This window comes from Theobroma cacao, chromosome 5 (genome assembly GCF_000208745.1).
Source record: "Theobroma cacao cultivar B97-61/B2 chromosome 5, Criollo_cocoa_genome_V2, whole genome shotgun sequence".
NCBI classification, from domain to species: Eukaryota; Viridiplantae; Streptophyta; class Magnoliopsida; order Malvales; family Malvaceae; genus Theobroma; species Theobroma cacao.
Window position 1 is genome coordinate 27525093 of NC_030854.1, and position 17419 is coordinate 27542511.

Below are 17419 nucleotides of genomic sequence, written 5' to 3' on the forward strand. Positions count from 1 at the left end.
CTTATCTTCAAAATTAACGTCCAGAATTCTACTTGAAAGTGTTTTCTTTTCTTGTATTTTTGAGTAGATAGATGATAAACAACCAAGTATTTTGGTGTTTTTCTGGTTCTAGTACTTTTCCTATATGTAGGTAATGGTTGTGAAGAAATTATAAGTACAGTACCACTGGTATGAAGCTCATCAACCAAATGTTCAACAATGTTTTCAACAGGGACAGTTTGATCAAAAATAGAATTGGTAGGGCTAGTTTGGTTAGGAACAAAATTGGTTGGTTGGGAAGTTCAATAGAAGGATTTTCACGGTCAGAATGAAAATGACAATATAATGATGAATCATCATTAGCAAAATGTTAGGGTGATGATATTATTTGAATGGAATCATCAATGGTATTATGAGATGGATGAATCCTAGACATTTGTTTGGTAGCAAATAAGGAATCTAAAGTAAGAATATTTGAATTAATATTGATATTTTTGAAATGAAACATATGCTCATGAAATTAAAATCTTTCCGAACAAAAGTCTGATGAGTGTCTAGATCATATAGTTTGTAGCCCTTTGTCCCACTAGGTTTATCTATATATATACATTTTCTAGCTCTTGAATCAATTTCTTTTTTTTCTATTGTGTGTGAGAATGGAAGCAAAACATAAGGCTCCACACACTCTATGAGTGTGAATATGTAGGAACCTTTCCAAACAAAATCTCATAAGTTGATTTATTTTCTAAATTTCATGTAAAGACTATTGATAATGTGTGCAAAAGCTATTACGTAAGGACTCCAAATATCCATGTGAACTAACTCAAAGCACATAACAATAGATTTAACATGAATAGGAAATAACAATTTTCTCTATGTTGTTATAGGACAAACATCACAAACTGATGTTTGTAGAAAATTCACTTTAGGACATAATTGTCGAATTATATGTAATATGTTTGAAAAGATATGATTTAACCTAAAATGTCAAAGATTAAAAGACCTTGGTATAGAATTACCAACATCAATATTTACATCAGAATAAGGAAAAAAATTATGTCCAAGCAATTTATAGTTCGAAAAAGAACATGGTCAAATATCAAAACTAGCTTTGAAAACATCAAGGGTGCTAAATCTGCAACTTTACTTTATATGATGTAAAATCTAACCTTGAATTTAGCAAGATCAATCATCTTCCAAGACTTGGTGTCTTAAATTACACATTTTTTATAAAAAAAATCAAAATATATTTTTTTGATTAAGTTACTTTACTTACTAAAATCAGATTAAATTTAAAACTAGGAACATGAAGAACATTATGCAAGATGATATTGGGCAGCAACCTAATTGATCCAATGTAGGTGACTGATGCTCTAAGGCTATTAGGCGTTTGAACAAAAACATTTCTAACTGGAGTACATGTAATGAAGAACTCTTTTTTTTGAAAGGTATGGACATATTGAAATCCAAGAATATCCATTGCAAATGTGAGTTCTATCACAAATAAACAGAAACTCGCACCAGAAGCCAACTAAAAAAAACACAACAAAAGAAAAGAATCCTAAGATACAATGAACACCATCAACACACAAACACATGAGACGACAAAACAATAAAGCAAAATCCCAGCAAAGAGCAAAACAATTTAAGAACCATATAAGAATCCCACACTCAATCAACCAACCCAAAATCGACTAGCATCATCTTCATCAAAATATAGCACAGTCACCAGAAGAACATGAAAAAACCAATAGGTAGATCCCTAGGTAAACACCAACATTATCCTTTGATCATTTTGAATTAAAAGCAGGTTCTATTCGCGTAATACATATTCTTTAGCCAGATAGTCAACTTCACTATTAGCACTTTTAAGCACATGAGAAAACACAACTGTTTTAAGTTGAACTTTAAAATTTTCAATGGCCAAGATTAGATTCTTGACTTTCCAAGGGGCAGATCGACTATTACTCACCCATTTAATAGCATTAGCAAAATCACTTCCAAAAATAACATTAATAGAGCAAGCCCATCTAGAGGTCATAAAAATAATCAAATTATCTTAGACGGCAAGTAACTTAGCCTCATTCATTTGCATCACAAATGCCAATGGACTTGGAAAAATGAATTTTAACATTACCTCATTCATCACGAAAAATCCCCCCAATCCCAGCATACCCTAGACATCCATGAGTTACGCCATCAATATTAATTTAAACCACCCTTCGATGGTTTACTTGACAAGTTTAACAACTTTTAAAATTGAAATAAAACTACGAAATCTAATGGCATTAAGAACCGAAGCACTTGACTCAGACCCTTTAGCCTTGGACCATTAAGCAACTGTAAATTTAATAATGTCAAACACGTGGAGCTTATCCCATAACTTTCCACTAAACTCAACTTCATTTCTAGCCAACCAGATAGACTAAATGATTGCAAAAAAAAAAAATCTCAAAATATTCAAATTACCATCATTGATCAACAAATGATTCCAAGTCGAGAAATAATTAATTGGGTTTTTATGACACCTAATCAATCCCTCAAGTTTTGCACCAAGCATACCACATTTTTCAAACTTCATAACAAGAAAAGAATAAATGCCCCACAGTTTTTTTTTCTCCATTACAAATAGGACAATTTATCACAATAGCCTAAAGCAAACTTTTCTTAAACAACTCAAATTCAATAGCCAGCTTACCATGAAAAAGATGCTAACATAAACCTTAACCTTATAAGGGGCCAACCCCAACCTAAACGTGATTTTAATGCTTAGCAACAAACAAATTATTACCAAGAAATAGCTCACAACATGATTTGGCACTACAAGTATTAGAAAGAGATTCTTTCCGCACTAAATTATCCTGAAGATCTTTACTTAAACACGCATTATTTATCAGCATAATAAATCTGTCCCATTGGTCCATTTCTCGACCCAAAAGGTTCTTACAAGGATTAACCTTCCACGACCAAATATTATTGACCCACATCTCAAACTCAACAACCTTACCAGTTTTATTAATCGATAACGTATAAATACGAGGAAACCCTTAAGACAACGCCATTAATCCATTCATCACACCAAAAGACTATTTTTATCGTCCCTAACAACTATACCAAAACCAGTCAAAACAACAGAATTATAATCATTATGAGGGGACAAAGGTTTAACAATATTTTTTCATACATGAGAATACGTTCAATCATTGGTAGCCATAGGTAGTAAGTCAAGTTGGTTGATTTCAGTTTTTCTAGCAATGATTCTCCTCCGAGAGTTCTCATGTTTATTACCAAAATGTCAAATCCATTTATTGAAAAGACTACAGTTTTTTAATTGAATGTCAATAAGGCCTAAACCACCAAGTTCTTTGGATCTACAATTTGTATCCTAATTAATAAAATGAATCTTTCGTCCTTCAATTGAACCATTCCATAAAAATTTTCTTTGAATCTTTTTAAGTTCATGAGCAACCTGAAAAGAAATTTAAAAAATTAAAAGATAATACAACGGACGGCTAGCCATAACACTTTTCAATAAAGTAATCTTTGCTCTAAACAATAGACATTTAGCTTTTCAACCCACAAATCTCATTAGGAACTTCTTAATAACATGTGCCTAAGAATTATTTATCTCATGGCCACACCCAAAAGCAGACTAAGTTATAGAGAGTAGGAAGGCACTCTATCTTACAAGCAATTAAATCAACCTATTCATTCAGCTCAGCTTGCTTAACTCCAACACCAAAAAGACTGCTTTTATAAAATTGATCTGGAAGCCCAACATAGCTTGGAAGCAATACAACACCGTTTTGATATTAAGTAAACTTTGAAGCACCAATTTGCAATCATTAACAAATTGACGATAAAAACACTCTGCTAAATTCCTTCCGATCAAAATACCTTTCACCAACCAAATTTCCATAGCTTTATTCATGAGCATGCTAAAGATATTAACAACAATATTAAAAAGAAATAAAAAAAGAGGATAACCTTATCTCAACCCTACACATAGAAAACAGCCTTGTTGAAACCCCATTAACTAAAACAAAAATTTTGGCCGTTGAAATACATTCTCTAATCCACTAACTCCATAGATTACCAAATCCTATTTTTTCATGATATGCAATAAAAAATCCTAGTCAATACTGTCATATGCCTTTTTAAAGTTGACTTTAAGAATGAAACCACCTTTTCCATTCTTTCTAATCACATCAATCAATTCATTTGCTATAAGTGAGATATCCAACGTTTGCCTCCCCTTAATACAAGCAAACTAACTCAGACCAATAATCTCAACCATCACCCCTTCAACCTATTGTTCAACATCTTGGCAATCACTTTATAAATATTACCGACCATATCTATCTAACCTAAGGTCCTTTAAATCCATATGAGAAACAATTATAGCAACTGAAGTAATAAAAGAATTGTTCATATTACCTTCCAACACCCCTAAATTAGGAAATTTAGACAAAAAACTCATAACCCCAAATTTAATCGTGCTCCACTATTTCTTAATGAAAGTGAGGTTGAACATGTCCAAATCGAAAGACTTATTCATATCGCATTGACATATAAATTCCCAAACCTCCTCCTCAAAAAACAACCTTTCAAGGAATCTTGTTGAATTGCTAGTTAACACACTAACTTCACAATTCCACTTTTCAATACTTAAAACAGTTTTTTTATTATACTAGTTTCCAGAAAAAACAGGCCACCTTTTCCTTAATTTGGTCTAAGTCCAAAACCTCCACACCACCAGTAATGAGTTTATTGATCTAATTATCTCTTTTTCTTGCCGACACAACTAAACAGAAACACTTTGAATTTTTGTCACCATCGAGGAACCATTTAACTCTAAAACGTTGATGTCAAGCTATTTCCTCCAATCTATACAACTTTCATAACTCATTTTTTTTCGAATTAATAACTCTATATTATTAGACTCCTTATTACCCTACTAAATATTGAACATGATTTGTTGAATTTCATTCTAAACTTTTGAATTTGTTTAGTTGAATCACCAAACACAGTATTCTGCCATTTTCTAATCTCTTCCTTTACTTTCTTAAATCTAAACCAAAGGCTTCTACCATTATGAAGCATATCACTTGCATTCACCCACGCTTTTTCAAATATTGGATAAAAGCTAATCTCCTTTATCAAATGATTAAAGATTTTAACTAGTTTCGGACCCCAATCAAAGCTAACCTCGCAACGTACAATAGGATTATGGTCTGACAAAGAGTAAGGTTTGCAAATTTGACTAAGATTTAATACCACAATGAAATCTCAAAATCCAAAAGAAACATATCTAAATGACTAAAAATGGGAACCTTTCTATTATTTCCCCATGTATATTTGTCTTCCAACAAAGGAAGATCAACTAAATTTAATCCCTTAACAAAACATGAAAATTGGAAGCAAGAATTAGAGATGTTAGACACTCTCGAACGTTCATCCTCATTTCTAATAGTATTGAAGTCCCCCCCAAGAATCCATGCCACACCAAAAGACCTCACAAAGTCATAAAGAAACAACCAAAATTCTTGTCTCTTCCATTCCCTTTTAGGGGCATAAATATTACCTAGTCCATATCCCCTGTTACCTGAAACCAATTGTCCCACCGCTAAAATACAATGTTTCCTTTCAACAATAGAATTCAACCTGAAAAAATCATCTTGCCATATCAAAATGAGACCCCCGATGCTTCCTCGGCTTAAACACCCCTTCCTTGAATACTGTCGATAAACTATAAATTCTCAAAAAAGTTACTTCTAAGTTTTTTCAATTTTGTTTCTTAAATAAAAACAACCAAATACCTTTCATTTCTAATGACATTCTTAACCGTTCTCCACTTCTCACTATAATTAAAAACCTCTAACATTCCAAGACACTAGCTTCAAGAGAAAAATAAAATACACACACAAACAAGAACTCAACAAACCTGTAACTATTTTCTGCCATTTTCCATTGCTTGTTCAATATAGTCATTAATCAATCCTTCTCTACTCTTACTGAATACTATACTAAGTTTCATGGTGACCTTATAAATATTTTCAACCTTTTTAACAATCACTAAGTTCTAGTGTGCAATGTCAGAATTAGAGATTATTCCTTCATCAAGAATGAGTTTTAACAAATTACATTGTTCGGCCAATTCCCTAACTTTTTTCTTTATCCTTCTTTTTCTTTTATTCACAGAACAAGTCCCTTTAAGCTTCATAGACTCAGTTGAATTCTTCACTTTCTTTTTTCCTCCACAGCTATCTCTAGAACCGAAACATTCTTTTATATGATTCATAGCACCCAAATCAACAATTCAGTAATTTAAATTAATTTTAGAGATATCATTATTTAATGATCTTTCATATAAACTGTGAAAGGAATTGAAACAAAAAGGTTTAGCTATTACACCTGCCATTAATGAATCCATAATTGAAAAGCTTAAGTTGCTAAGCATTCATATCATTATTGGTTGGAAAAGGTAGTTTATCACCATATTCAACATGATCCTCATTGGTTAACAACATTAATTTCTGACACTAAGTCTTTGTAAAAGACATATGAGACGAAACACCATCAAAATCTTCTTATTCAACAACTTGAGTATTCACCATAATATTGTTAATTGAAGGGATTATCTTTTTAGGAGGATTTTTATTTTTGGTAACTTTAAAGTCATGAGAGAAACCAATAAGTTTGTAACAATTTTTTGTAGCATGCCCTGTCTTACCACAACGAGTACAAACAATATTAGGTTCGCACTTTTTCCTTTTATCACTGAAACTTGCTACAATTGAGCTTTCAACAAATGGTTAGGACTACAAATGAATGTTCCTATGTTTCCTTCTTAATTATTAGATTACATGCTTCATCCAAGCTTGGGAAAGGCTTCACTAGTAGTATTTGAGATTTTAAAACAGTGTAAGATTCTTTCAAACCATTCAAAAACTTGAAGACACTGTCCTTTGTTGACTGATCAATATACTTCTAGAAACATTTTGGATTACACTTTCCATAATCACAATGAGGCAATGGTTTAAAATTCGTAAGTTTGTCCTAAATGGCATTTAATTCAATAGAATATAAATCCATAGTTCGAATACCTTGAGTTATATTGGAAAGAGTAAATTGAATATTACAACTGCTACGGTCATTTGGTTGAGCAAAATGTTTCTTTAGAGTCTCTCAAATCTATGCTGTTTAGTTGATATATAATATAATTGTCGTAATTGGAGGAGAGATGGACTCCAAAAGCCACGCCACTATGAGGTTTTTACACCTCATCCAAGCCATATAAAGCTCGTTAGAATATTCAATTCCTCAATAGATCCATCAACAAAATCCGAAGAAAATGATTGACTCGTATAATTGTTGGTAATAAGTTTTGAATTTATCACCACTAAATCATGATGATTTAAGTGACACTCAAACATTTGATTTATTAATTGATATATGATCTTTTATCTAAAAATTAGAGTTCAAATCATTTTTCTTTTGATGATTTTAGTGGTGGATGTAAAATAAGGATTAGGGAACCTCCATAAGAGAAAACACACACATCTTAAGAAATTTGCCATATGATTTTCAACAAAAAATGAATCAAACAATTAAGAATCTCAATTGAGATACAAGAAAATCTCAGCAAGAACATAAACAAATAGAGAGAAATACCAACTGAATTGAAAACCAAGTTAGTAACCAAATCAAGGAAGCAAAATGAATGAAATCAAGAAGGTAAATCAAATGATGAAACCCTACATCTTGAAGATATGCTTCGATACCATATTGGAAATGAAATTTGAAAACTAAAATTGGATGAATTGAGACGCAATTGGAAATATCTTGTAGTATTTTGGATTGCATGAGAGATCATGAGAGAGAAAACTACCTCTCAGTATTGATAATTACAAGCAAAAGAGTAAAGTAGTGTATTGCTAACTTACACATATAACCTTAACTATTACACTAAATTACAAGCATACCCTTTAATAAAATCTAACAGTGATATATATATTTTTTTAAATTTAACATCGTTTGACTTTCATTGATAAACAAAATCTCACTTCTCATGAAAAAAACTTGTGTAATTTATGCTTATGCACAAAGATTCATTAATTATTTTCTTGCACCCAAGCATTTGACTCATTGGTTGATGCATGATCCCTCTACCTAGAGAGTAGAGTTCGAATCTCCCTTCCCTCAAATAATTGTTTTCTAGTACTTAATTATGACAAAGAAAGTACATGTACACAGCGTGACAAGCTATGTCCAAACTGCACCTATTTAATTTGATCAATCCTTTTAGGAAAATTATACATCTCATAAATAAAAAATAATTAAATGACATAAATCACTTAAATAAACATGTATCAATTATTCAAACCTGTTGATAAAATTTATAAATTTTAAAAATTTTATCAACATTAAAATATAGGATAATAATCATTTTTTAGTATCATATCTAATTCATCAAATGCTCAAAGAGTTATAAATAAATTAAACCAACTTTCTATAGAAAAAGAAAAAAGACCACTGCTTTTATCTAATAAAACCAATCAACATAATTCTAATTATAACAAAAAATTTTACATTTTCAATACCTCTAACTTAAAACTTTTGATTTAAAATTCTAGGACATAAAAGATAAAGTTTACTAAATCCAAGAGGCAATGTAATAATATGGAAACATAGTTAATAAAACGAATATATCACCTATAAATATTTTTATAACAATGTTACAATTATCAAATCGTAATAAATACAAACTTTATATAGTAATATTTAATGAACTCTACACAATTTATGATTGTATTAAACAATTGTAATGTCAAATTGACAGTGATATAATCTTGTTTATTAAAAAAATTATGACGGGTTCACTTAATACTTTTTTTTTAAAAAAAAACCTCCTAGCAAGAAATAAATAAATTTATTAAATTATTATCTTTATGCTAAAACGATTGGAACATTATGAATAAATTGTGGACCACTTAGAAACAAAATTATCACATCAAAATTTAAATGGAAAAAACAAGGTGATGTATATAGTAAGTTCTTTTATTTGGAAGGTAAAAAGAAAAAAAACAAAAGAATTGAAGAGAATTGTACACCTCAAATCCAAAACAAGGAGTACTGTTTTAAGGAAATAAGTGATGAATATTTTAAATTGCAAAGCATGTACAACGTAGGAATTGGTTCTAATTAATAAATACATTGACTTAAAAAATAAATACATTTAATTCAATGACAACTGGCGACTATTCCATAATAAAGTAATATTAATACAAAACAATAAAGAATTCATCCATAAGTGCCGCCCAACACGTACAACTACTATTCAAGCTCCCCACCTCACCAGATTCCTCCTCTCGTTTTCTTTCTTCAAAGTAGAAAAAAAAAAAAAAAAAAAAAAACAAAGATTTGCAAAATGCTGCAACTGTTTTTCGCGGTGGCGTTCTCGGCGGTGCCTTTGACCCTTTACGTGCCACCAGTTCGGAGCCTCAATCTATTCGTCCAGACCGTCGAAGATATACTCCGACAGACAGCCTTGTACACACTCAGGGCTTATCCTCGTATCCGCCTCGGTCTTTCCCGGATCTTCCACTCCATTTTTCACTTGTCTAGGTAGATTTCTCTTTTTTTTTCTTTCTTCTTTTTTTCCTTTTTAATCCTCTCTGTACATTTCCTTATGAGAAAATCTTTTTTTTTTTTAATCTTATTTTATCCTTCGTGTTATGAAATTTGGATTTTTGGGAGATGGAGATGATACTGTTTGGTACACAAGTAACCTGGGATTTTTCAGGCATTGGGTTCCTCTTAAAAACCCAAAAATTTCTGATAAATTTGTTATCTTTTTTAATGGGATGTGTATTTTTGATTGTTGTTTTTGTCATGAATGAAGCAAATGTTTTTCCTTTTTTATGGGTAAATCGAATGACTAATATATTATATCACGGATTGCTTTTATTTGTGTCAGTGATTTATTGCATTAATTATGGTAACGGAAGGCAGGACCATACCCCAATTAATCTGATTTTGTTTCTTCTTGTTGGAAAAAGTTATGCCATTGCTGGACTGGCTATCGTTGCTCAGAAAATCTTTTTCTTTTCCTTCTCCTTTTGGCTGTCTTATGGATTTTACCAGACAAACAAAGGGTTATTGGTGATACTGATTGGGCATGCCGTTTATTTATCTTTCTTTGTAACCCCGAATTCATGGGACAGACAAACTTTATTGTATGTATTTGTCTCTCCCTTCAGAAGAGACAAAGCGAAGTAGAGAGGAGAGGCTGAGCCCTTTCCATTTCTGCTTAATCTCGGAAATCCTTGGATTTTTTTTTTTTGAAAGTTGGAAATCCTTGGATTTTAAGATGAAACAAAACAAACGCAGAAGCAACTACTCTTGCATTTTACAACATGGTTTTCATTAGGTGGGTTAGTGGGTTCATTCATTGGTCAAATTGAAGAAGCTAAAGGGAAAATACTTGTCACCTTTCTGGCACCTAGAAAACACAAAAGCCGTTGTACTTGGTCAAATTCAAGAAGCTCAAGGGAAAATTCTAGACATCCTTAATCTGTTTGCGGATGTCGCTTGTATTTTTCCTTTTGGGACCCTTTTAACAATTTTGTTCACTGTTGTTGTTTTAAACGATTTGCAGATAAGTTCAAGTGTGAGCATTAATTTTGAGGTCGAGAAGAGATTGATGGAAAATGGATGACAACAAATTATTATTATTTTTTGTTCTTTTTGCTAGAGATTAAGTTAGAAAAGAAAGAGATTAGTGTTCTTCTTTTTTCCCTCAAACCCATGAATACCAACTTCTATGCCTATATATCAACAAGAACAAAAGTGGATCCATAAATGAATTTTCTTTCTTTCCGTTCACTATTTCACTACTCCTTAACTCTCTATTTTCACACATTTTTTCAACCTTAATCCTAACAATACCAAACATGGTCTAAAACCCAGCCAATCTTCTTATGCTGGGAATGAATATCACCACCAAGAAAGATGTTTGAATTAGGCATAGGTATACCCATTTAATTTGAAAGATAATAAGATAAGAACTAAAGCAATTTGCAGCAAAAGTGTAAAAGACAATGGCTTGGCTTCGTAAAATTGTTTTTCTTCTCTTTGCAGCAATCACCGCTCTTATTCCGGTATTACGTTGAAAGTATAATTTTACGGATATGTACAGAATTGAATAATAGAAAAATAAGAAAAAGATGGAATTTATCTCATCTAAAAATATTTAAATCAGATAAATAGTGTCAATATCAAATTGTTTCAACCTTTATATTTGGAAATTCATATGAAAATGGCACAAAAAAGGGATTCGGTAAAATTTAAAAGCCCAACAGTTTTGGGAACCAAAATTCTTGTCTTAATCAGAGTAGCCCAATAAGCTAACTCAGCAAGCTCTGTCTAGTGTCTACTCACTCACGTCTGTTTTCCCGCTCTACCCTTTTTTCTCCCATTAAAGAAAAAATAAATATTAAAAACCAGCTATAAAGTGTAAAGCATTTCTTTTTTCTTCCATGAAGGAACTTTTGGGAAACACTTGAATGTTTCTCATTTCTGTTTTGTGAATTTCGTTCAAAAATTTTGAGCGGCTTCCAAGGTATTAAGTTTCTCTTCCCAGCCTCTTCTTTTTGTTTATTTTTTAAAACAAGTTAGGGTTTTGTTTGGTTCACTTGATCACTTGACTCTCTGTGTTCTAACCCAACTTTGATTTCTTTTTCATTTTTAATTTGTCGATAATTTTTAATAATAAAGAAATGGCTAAAATTTGTGAATATCAGATAAAAATAACCATTTTCGTATTTTAAATTAAAGCTTCTTTCCCCCTGTTTTGTTTGTTCTCTCTCTCTCTCGCAATTAAGTTTTCATCTGATATTTTTATTTTTTTAATGTGGTATATTATTAGGGTTTATTTACATTTCTTAGTCCAAGGGCAATGGGATTTTTTAAAATGTGGATTTGACTTCGAATTTGTAGTCTTTTCACTTAATTTACGAGCGTCAAGCTGTTACTCCAGTGTTGTTTTGTTGAAGTACTTTTCTTGAGATCAATGCACTTAGTATTCATAGCTGAGATAATTTTTTCTTATTTCAATTGTCAGTTAATAACGTTTCATTTGTTGCAAAGTTGTTGTTTTATTTCTTACGAAATTTAAGTTTGATAGCTCATTTCTGCGCATGGCATTGTAGAATAAGCCGAATGGAGTTACAAACAGTGATTCCTAGTGGTTGAATAATGCCATCATTTAGTGTTTTTTTTTAATGTGGATATTATTGTTTGTTAATGCTTAGTATGCAGTGAAATTTTGCGTTTTTAAAAGGTGTTCAAACTTACAAAACTCGTGATTTTATAATAGGTATATCGAGTGCTGGCTCCTGAACTCAAGCATTCTAATGGACGAAATAGGCCGGATGCTTGGCATGTTTTCTTCTGGTCCAAGCCTTCCGTGGCTTTGGATCATTGAGTACCTATCAAGCTTCCGCCAGATAGACACTTCTATCATCCGTGGTAGGGACAAATTGCGTTCACTCTTGATTTATGTTGACCATACTTATTTTAGGGTGTTTTACTATTTCTCTCTTCTTTTAGGTCTGATTGAAGCAGCTCCAGTATTGCCAGATGATTTAGGGGAAAATACAAGAGAAATGATTGCTTTAAGATGTCTGGAGGAGTTATTTGGTCCTACTAATGGTCTCAGAGATGTTGCTCCTCCTGATTCAAGAGTTGTCTTTGATCTTGCGGCAAGCTGTGAAGATGTACTCAAACACATTGTGCAGGAGGTAAAATATGGAACATACTTTCTAGTTTCAGCATTGCTTTATGAATTTTGGTTGCCTAGAAAGAAATTAAACTCTTTTTTACCTTTCTCTCATAAGAGCTTGCAAGCGGAAATGTACACAGTGAGTTATAAGTATCTTTCTTTATCAGGTCTCACTTTCAAATCTAAGAAAGGCTGGACCAGAGCTGTTGAGATGGGATGTTCACCCCTTTATTAGGCATAAAAGAGCCTCCCTACCAAAATGTGCATTAGAACAGGTAAAAGAGGAATTTCTTATTTCATTATTCCCGTTGCAATGATGGCATAATGGGTTGTCAATCTTCATCCATCTTTTTGCGCTTATGACCCTTTTTTGAAACAGTTGAAAGATTCAATTTTGGAGGAAACTCCTGTCCTTGATGGTGATGAAAATACGCCTACATGGAGGCTTGATGATAGTGATGATGAAAATGGTAATCGAGAGGGCAACTTGATTCCTCAAACTCACAAAGATGATAATGAAGTGTTGCAAGATGGGTTGCTTGAAAGAAATTTAATCCCCATTAAGAGGTGTAAAAGTGATTTGGTTGCTGGAAATTTGGTGGGACTAGTCAGTTGTAACCAGGATGGTATGCATAATGATTTTCTGGTAAATGCAAAGAAGTTCAAGCAGGATGCCACTTGTACTATTCAGTCTGTTGAAAAGATTCCAATTCCCTTGCATGGTGTTGAGCAGTTGGATGAGTCTGGAAAGATAATAAAAGTTACTGAAATAGAAGGTAATAACTTGGGAAAGGATTCTCAAGCAGGTGAGGGCGATGAAGATGTGTTTGTGGTCTCAAGGACACTTGGGCAGAGTGATGCTGTTGGTCATGTAGAATTGCAGGACAATGAGATGGAGAATGCTCAAAATGCAGATATAATGGGTGAGCAAAAATATGGATATAGGCCTTCCAAAAATGTTATGATGGATGAATCCAATCATGTTGAAAATGGTGCGCTGGAAAAGAGTCCTGGTGGTGATGCTAGTGAAAATTTTGATCAAGGTTTTCCATTATATTCCCTGAATTCAACTTCTGCTGTTGGATTGCAGCAAAATATTGAACCTGATGAGGCCAAAGCTGACATGGAGCATCCTTGTGCAGAAAAAATGTGTGAATATGTAGATGAAAGGTTTAATATTGCCTTGAATAAGAGTCTTTTCTTGAGTTCACAGTGCATACCAAGTCAAGATCCTCTAGGGAAATCTGGCTGGACAGAACAAAAATTTTGTGTAAAGTGTAACAAAAATGGACAGGTGTTGGTCTGCAGTTCTAGTGGTTGCCCACTTGTGGTTCATGAGAGCTGCTTGGGTTCCCCTGCTAGATTTGATGATAAAGGCAACTTTTATTGCCCTTTCTGTGTATGTTCTGTTTCCATCACGAAGTACCTAGAAGCTAAGGACAAGACCTCCTTGGCAAGGAAGGAACTAGATGCATTTTTGGAGCATTGTTCAAAAAAACTTACTGAGCAACAGTGGAAGCTTCAGAGTCATCTAAGATTAAATGTAGATGAGGACCTTGTTGGAATTCAGATGAACGGACATCTGGGAGAGAGTAAACACAAATTCATTAGTCAAAAGAGAGAAGTTAAATGTGGACCTTCTGCATCATGTCTAGATGACAAACTGTGTGTGGAAGAGAAGTTTGTGGGTGGGGCAGTACGTGTTCAAGGTGAAAAAAATGAAGAGCAAGAAAAATTGGTCCATGGGCAACAATCCATGAGAGAGCATGAACACCAACAGGACCAACTACCAGATAACCGTAAGTGCAGTGATGATAATCCAGCTGGTGAAAACACTAAAACCATCCCGGAAAATCAGGTAGAAGTTGGAGGAAAAAATGTGAAGGAAGCTGTACAGCCTCAGATTACTAATCCACCTCAGAAACCTGTCTGTGCTTTCAACGGTGATGGAGAAGAATCTCCTACTGCTGCAAATGATAAGTTTATAGTATCTAGTTACTCCATAAGGTTGAGAAAACGTGAGACAAAGTGGTAAGTTCCCTTCATGTAAATTGATATTCTTGTTATTCCTGTAACATTAATGCCATATTTAAGCATAGATGTTTTGATTTCACATTGTAAAGCGTCTTTTTAAAATCTCTAACATGCTTTGGCCATCAATTTTATGGCTTTTGTGGAACATGAATAGTTGTTCTGGAAGAAATGAGGGAGCCTTTGATTTTATTGATAATTAAATTTAATTTAATTCTTATTTGCAGCACATTCCCTCCAATTCCACAGTTGAGGAGGAAGAAACTTCCATGGACAAAAAATGAAGAAGAGATGCTTAGGGTAATTATTCTGTCATAAATGACTTGTAGAAGTTATATAAATTATAAATCATATTCCTGTCTAATCCTTGTGTTTGGAATTTTGGTTTCAGAAGTGTACTTCCTGAATGTTTATTTTCTATATGCCTCCAGTATCATATGGGCCTGATGAAGATTTTATGAATCCAGCAGGCTCAATATTAACATTTAGATTTTCCAAGCCTGTGGCTTTTAATATGTGACTCATTATTTCTTGAAGGAATTGCATCTTGTTTCATATCTTTCCTCTCAAATTATAGTTTTTCTAAGATTTTAGCTGGCTGTGAACTTCTTTTTCCAACGGTTTTAGAAAAAATTGCTGCTATATTTTCAGAGGGAAGTTGAGAAGTATGCAAGTCACGGTGGAACTGTTCCATGGAAGAAGATTTTGGACATGGGTACTTCTGTTTTTCTGAGTGGTAGGACTACGGTAGACCTCAAAGATAAATGGAGAAACATGTGCAAGGGTGGCCCCTCGATGTAAATGAAGTGATGTAACAGGCTCACAGCCCAGTGGTTTTGCATATGGAGTTATGTCGTTTTGTTTTGCTCAGCCTCCAGAAGTTTATATTCTCGGTTAAGGTATCTCTCTGTATCAGTTTGAAGGAAGGAGCTGGGTGTTGGGCTTCCTAGTAGCTCTGTTGTTATCATATACCGTATTAAGGCGAGTGTATAGTAGTTGTTAGCAAGTTGGGTGTGGCGGGTTTTCCCCTTCCTTTTGTTTTTGTCCATGTGAAAAACCTGTTTGTCTTTGGTGGAAGCTAATATTTTGAATGATGTTTGTATATATATTGTTAATCGTAAGCTAGTTTCCATTAACCTTTGCTGTTTGATCTTTGGTGGTTGTTGGGTAGTGGTTCTTAATACTTATTTTTAAGCTTATATGTGGTTGGCATATATTTAAGGCCAAAGTAAATAACAAAAGAATATTGGCAATAGACGAATAAAATTAAAATAAAAAAAAAGGATTGGCATATGGAAACCAGGATAATAATTGGGTAAAGCAAATTTAAAAAAAAAAAATTCTTCAACAGATTGATACATTGAAGCTTTCAAATTTCATTAACCATGTTTTATTCTTCCTGGCTCTTGAGCTTGTGATTAGCACAAGAGTTCATGCATGTATAAGATAATTAAGCAACCTTTGATGTATCTACATGAAATGTCAAAAACCAATAATTATTCAATTCGGAACCCTTTGTAATAAGAGTGATGATAGTGCTATGCCATCATCACCATCCATGTGTGTCGGCCAGATTCATTCATATGCATGCAGCCACTAGCATACCAGTGATAATACCAATTCAACCAGTTTGGTTTTGTCAGGAAGACCCTTTGGTGGCTGAATGCGATCCAGGTTTTTGTAGAGATTGTTGTCTTTGGTTTGCTTTGATTGTTCAGGGTACGAATATGATGTGTACTGGACAGTCAGTTGCCTTCTTTGTTCTTATGCTTAGGAGGTTATGCTTGTATATTGAAAGCGTACAGGAAAGGTTTCTTGTGTACATTGCTTTTGAGGGCTACTGGGGAGGTGTAGGGAGGCCAGGAATCCTCTCCTTTTTGTATAGATTTTTGGATACAGGGCATGTGGTGTTGATTCAGGGAGGTTACCCTCTTAAGAGAAGAGTAACAGATTTGAACTGCTTGTTTCTTTTTCCAGAGAAGTTGGTTTCCTCTGATCTGAATACATTATCAACTTTCAAAAAAAGAAAAAATACCAATTCGACATGTGAGATGGTTTAGGAATATGAACATCTTTGCAGAGAGAGGAAGGGAGGGAAGCAAGGCATGGGAAAAAGGTGAAGGGAGTCCCGGGAATCAGGTCGTGGATGGCAGGAAACAACATGTGAAAAATAGTGGTGCTCGTGAAAGTGAAAAATGTTGTGAGGTGGGTTTCCTCCATGGTAAAATTCAATTCATGTCTACATCTCACTCCTAGAATCCGAGGGAGATTGCCAAGCCCTAAACACTACTCACAGCATTTACTGCCCTTTCTATTACTCCAAACAGTAAAGCAGCTTTAGATTAAAAAAAGACAATTTTCCTAGTAGAGTTTTAATGCATTCTTATCACATTTTCGCTTTCTGGGTGGCAAGCTTACCTATATTTTGTCTTGCGGTTCACAGGGTTTGCCACAAGATGCAGAATGTTTGCTTACTGTTTCAAGCTATAGGGCATTAAGGGAGGAAGCAGAGAAGGAGTTACTACTATTATCACCACAATTGTTTTAACCTTTTTTTTTTTTTTTTGTTTGGTTTAGGACACAATAAGTTCCCTATTTCAGTAACTTTGAATGTATTTACTTGTG

At 33.4% G+C, this 17419-nt stretch overlaps 1 protein-coding gene across 2 annotated transcripts; it reads left to right on the forward strand.

Moving 5' to 3' along the window:
• Positions 9280–15934, forward strand: LOC18599003. Of its 2 annotated transcripts, none has more exons than XM_007028767.2 (7): positions 9280–9606; positions 12359–12510; positions 12592–12782; positions 12931–13038; positions 13143–14794; positions 15022–15094; positions 15446–15934. In XM_007028767.2, exons 1-7 carry the CDS (start codon positions 9410–9412, stop codon positions 15593–15595), a joined length of 2523 nt encoding a protein of 840 aa, XP_007028829.2. In that variant the 5' UTR covers positions 9280–9409; the 3' UTR covers positions 15596–15934. The 2 variants fall into 2 exon arrangements, with proteins under 2 accessions (XP_007028829.2, XP_007028830.2); XM_007028768.2 differs by lacking the exon at positions 9280–9606 and adding an exon at positions 11371–11602.